Source organism: Monoraphidium neglectum, assembly GCF_000611645.1.
Source record: "Monoraphidium neglectum strain SAG 48.87 unplaced genomic scaffold scaffold05558, whole genome shotgun sequence".
NCBI classification, from domain to species: domain Eukaryota; kingdom Viridiplantae; phylum Chlorophyta; class Chlorophyceae; order Sphaeropleales; family Selenastraceae; genus Monoraphidium; species Monoraphidium neglectum.
In genome coordinates, this window is record NW_014008072.1 from 1 (window position 1) to 3,060 (window position 3,060).

Consider the following 3,060-nt stretch of genomic DNA (forward strand, 5'->3'; position numbering starts at 1 on the left):
GTGGAAGGGCCGCAGAGCGGCGCGGCATGGGGTCGGGTGGGGTCGATGAGGGCGCCCCAAGGTGAGGATTGTGATTGGGCTTCACCACGGGTGCGTGCCAGTGCGACACGCTTACCGCGTTCCCAGGTGACATTCAAGACGAGCATGCCGCGCCACAATCAGGCCTATTATCCTAAGGGACGACAGCACCCGATCCCTGACACCTGGCCTCTTGCGCAGCTGCATCACACGGCCCCCAGGAAACGCGGTCCCCTCAACCACGAGGTCATTTGGTGATGCCTCTTTTGCCCCCCCGCACCTCCTGCCCGAGGGCGTCGCCATCGTACTCGCCCCCCTCGTAGTCATCCTCCTCCGCCATGCCCCTGAGGTAGCGAAAGAGAGGGGTGCGGCAAAGACGCCGGCACAGTGGGGTCTGGATATAGTTCACATGGGATGGGATCCACCCACCCAGCCAACCTCCTGCCTGCATAATGTGGCCCCCTCTTCCAGCTGACGGCGAAACTTCCTGCAGCTGATGACGAAAAAAACACAGCCCTGCCTGGACAGCCCTGCTTTGGCCCCAACCAACAGGCCCACCCTCGCGAACAGCCCTGCGCCTGCAGCTGCCTTTGCCTCCGCCACCATCCCCCCAGCTGCCTCTGCTGCCGTCGCTGATCCCGTTAGCCCCTGCCCTGCTTCTCAGAGCCCAGCCTTTGGCGCTGCCGGCCTCCCGCGGCCCCCGCCTTTGCCCCTGCTGCTGCCTCTACCTCTGCTGGCGCCCCGACCCCTGGCCCCTGCCACCACGCGGCCTCACTTGTAGCGCTCCTCAATGTACTTCGCCAGCTCCTCCTCGGTGCGGTCGTCAGCCTGACGGTTCACAGCCCTGCAGGGGGTGACCAACACCGCGTCGTATCCGCCTTCTTAGCAGATCGCGCCACGGCCCGCGCTGCGAAGCGGCTGGTGTTGGCGGCCTGCGGCTGAACGTCAGCGCGCGTCCACCTGCGGCCGACCCACAGCGCGCGCTCGCTCGCGGCCGGGCTGAGGGGATGCGCAAGTCCCGCCCCCGCCCCCGCCCCTGCCGCGACCCCTGCGAGGGGCGCGCCTGGCCCGGCCCGTGGAAGCGCCCGTCCGCCTGCCGCTCGCCTGTATGCCGCCGCCGCCTGCCCTGCCTCCAGGTCCTCTGGCCCCAGCTCCTCGTCCTTGTCATTGATGAGCTCCTCCATGTCATCCTATGCGTGCCAAACAGGGCACGTTGCGCCGCAAACGATGGGAGGTTTGTCAGGTGTGCCGGAAGGGCAGCAGCGGGTCGGCCAGGAAGGGCACTGCAAAAAAATGGCTGGGTGCGCGTTGACTTTGCATGTGCATGCCAGGATGGCGTGACCTCCTCAAGCTGCTGCTATGAATTGCATGGAGCGTTGGGTGCCGCCAGCCGTAGGCATGGGGCGCCCTGCTGCGCGCCGCTGGTGCGGGGCGCGCACCTCGGCCTCCTCCTCCTCGTCCTCGTCATCCACCGCCGCCATCTCATCAATGAACTGCGCGCCCGCGGTGCGCCGCCGCCGCTTGCCGCGGCCGCCGTCGTCGCTGTCGTCATCCTCCTCCTCCTCGTCGTCGTCCTGCATGTATGCGGCGAGGCAACGGCGGAGAAGCATGCGCCAGGGGTCGCGGCGGGGCGGATACGTGTGCTGCCGCCCAACCGCCAAGCCATCAGAAGGGCGGTTATGGCGGGTAATCAAGGGCAAAGCCCCATTGCCGGCGTAGGCTGTAGGGTACAGTGGTCAAAACGTCTGCCCGTCCAGCAACCTTCCTTGAAGCACAATCAAGCTGGGCTTGCTGCGTGCAGCAACAGCAGCAGCATCAGCCGAGAGCAGCGGCAGCAGCAGCGGTGCCGGTGTGGTGTGCGCGCACCTCAGCCTCCTCGTCCACCATAGCCGGCTTGCGCTTGCGCTTGTCTGGTTTCTTTGCAGGCGTCTTCTTGCCCTTCTTCACGACCTTGGGCTTGGCTTTGGCCTTGCCCTTCTTCTTGGGCTTTTCATCTGCCTCCTCCTCGTCCTCAGAACCCGAGCTCCCCTCGTCCGATGCCTGAAAGTCCTCATCCTCATCCTCGTCATCATCCCACAGGCCTTCATCCGCAGGGAGCTCCATGTTGCCAATGATCCGGCCTCGCTCTGCGATCTGGCGCCTCGACGCTATGTGGCTCTGATGTCACCTATACAGAAATGGGTGCAGAGTTCACAATAGATACAGCAGCCAGGTCACCGCATGCACAGCCTGCCGGCGAGTCTCGTCCCAAGCGATCTCTGACACCTTCTTGTATGTTGATACTGTATCTAACAAAGAGAATTTCTCACTGATGTGACCCGCTCTAACCAGCTAAGAGGCGCGTGCCTGCTGTGCGCCCATCGCTCAATGGCGCCGCAGCCCGGGTGCCGCATCAAGTGACTCCAGCCCGAGCCAGGGCTCTGCTTGTCCTGGGCTTATACCTGTAACGGCACTGCGTTCGTTGCTGCGCCTTTGAATGCGCTTCTACCCGCTATGATATGTTTATGCTGCGTGTGGAACCTGCGCTCGCATTCAGCCTGCTGGATAGAGTGTAAATCTGCATGCCAAGGCTGGTCAACACCGCGAACATGCCCAAGCACCACCCATGACGTCCAGCTCAGGGTCCACCCTCACTGCTCACACATTCTGTGCAACACTTTACAGCGCAGCAATACTCACAGGCCTAGCAACACAACCGCAGGACTGGGTGCGGCGCCGCCCCTCCGCCCGCTCACTCCGCCCCGCCGCCGCCCTCCCCGCCGCCGCCGCCGGCCTCGCCCGCCGGCGCGGGCCCCATGGTCCTGTCCACCAGCCGCCGCATGTCCTCCAGGATCTTGGCCTCCTTAGCCTTGTTCTCCTCGTAGTTGAACATGGCCAGCGCCGCCTTCTCCTCCGCACTGTAGATCTGGTTCTCCTTGCGGATGCGGATCGCGTTCATGCGGCTGTGGCGGGAGCCCGACATGATGTAGCCCATCTCCTCGAACTTGCTGATTTCCTCGCTGGTGAGGCCCACCTCTCCACGCCGCGGGATGCGCTTGCCGC

General features: G+C 64.4%; 2 protein-coding genes across 2 annotated transcripts; both read right to left on the reverse strand.

The window, feature by feature from the left end:
* Window positions 1-265: 265 nt before the first annotated feature.
* Window positions 266-2,121, reverse strand: MNEG_15680 (hypothetical protein; the record flags this gene model as incomplete). The annotated part of the gene is made up of 5 exons (XM_014035848.1): window positions 266-362; window positions 794-846; window positions 990-1,208; window positions 1,458-1,592; window positions 1,885-2,121. The coding sequence occupies 5 exons, from the start codon at window positions 2,119-2,121 to the stop codon at window positions 266-268; spliced, it is 741 nt and encodes a 246-aa protein (XP_013891302.1).
* Window positions 2,122-2,749: 628 nt separating this feature from the next.
* Window positions 2,750-2,992, reverse strand: MNEG_15681 (hypothetical protein; the record flags this gene model as incomplete). The annotated part of the gene is made up of 1 exon (XM_014035849.1): window positions 2,750-2,992. The coding sequence occupies one exon, from the start codon at window positions 2,990-2,992 to the stop codon at window positions 2,750-2,752; it is 243 nt and encodes an 80-aa protein (XP_013891303.1).
* Between the last annotated feature and the right edge of the window lie 68 nt (window positions 2,993-3,060).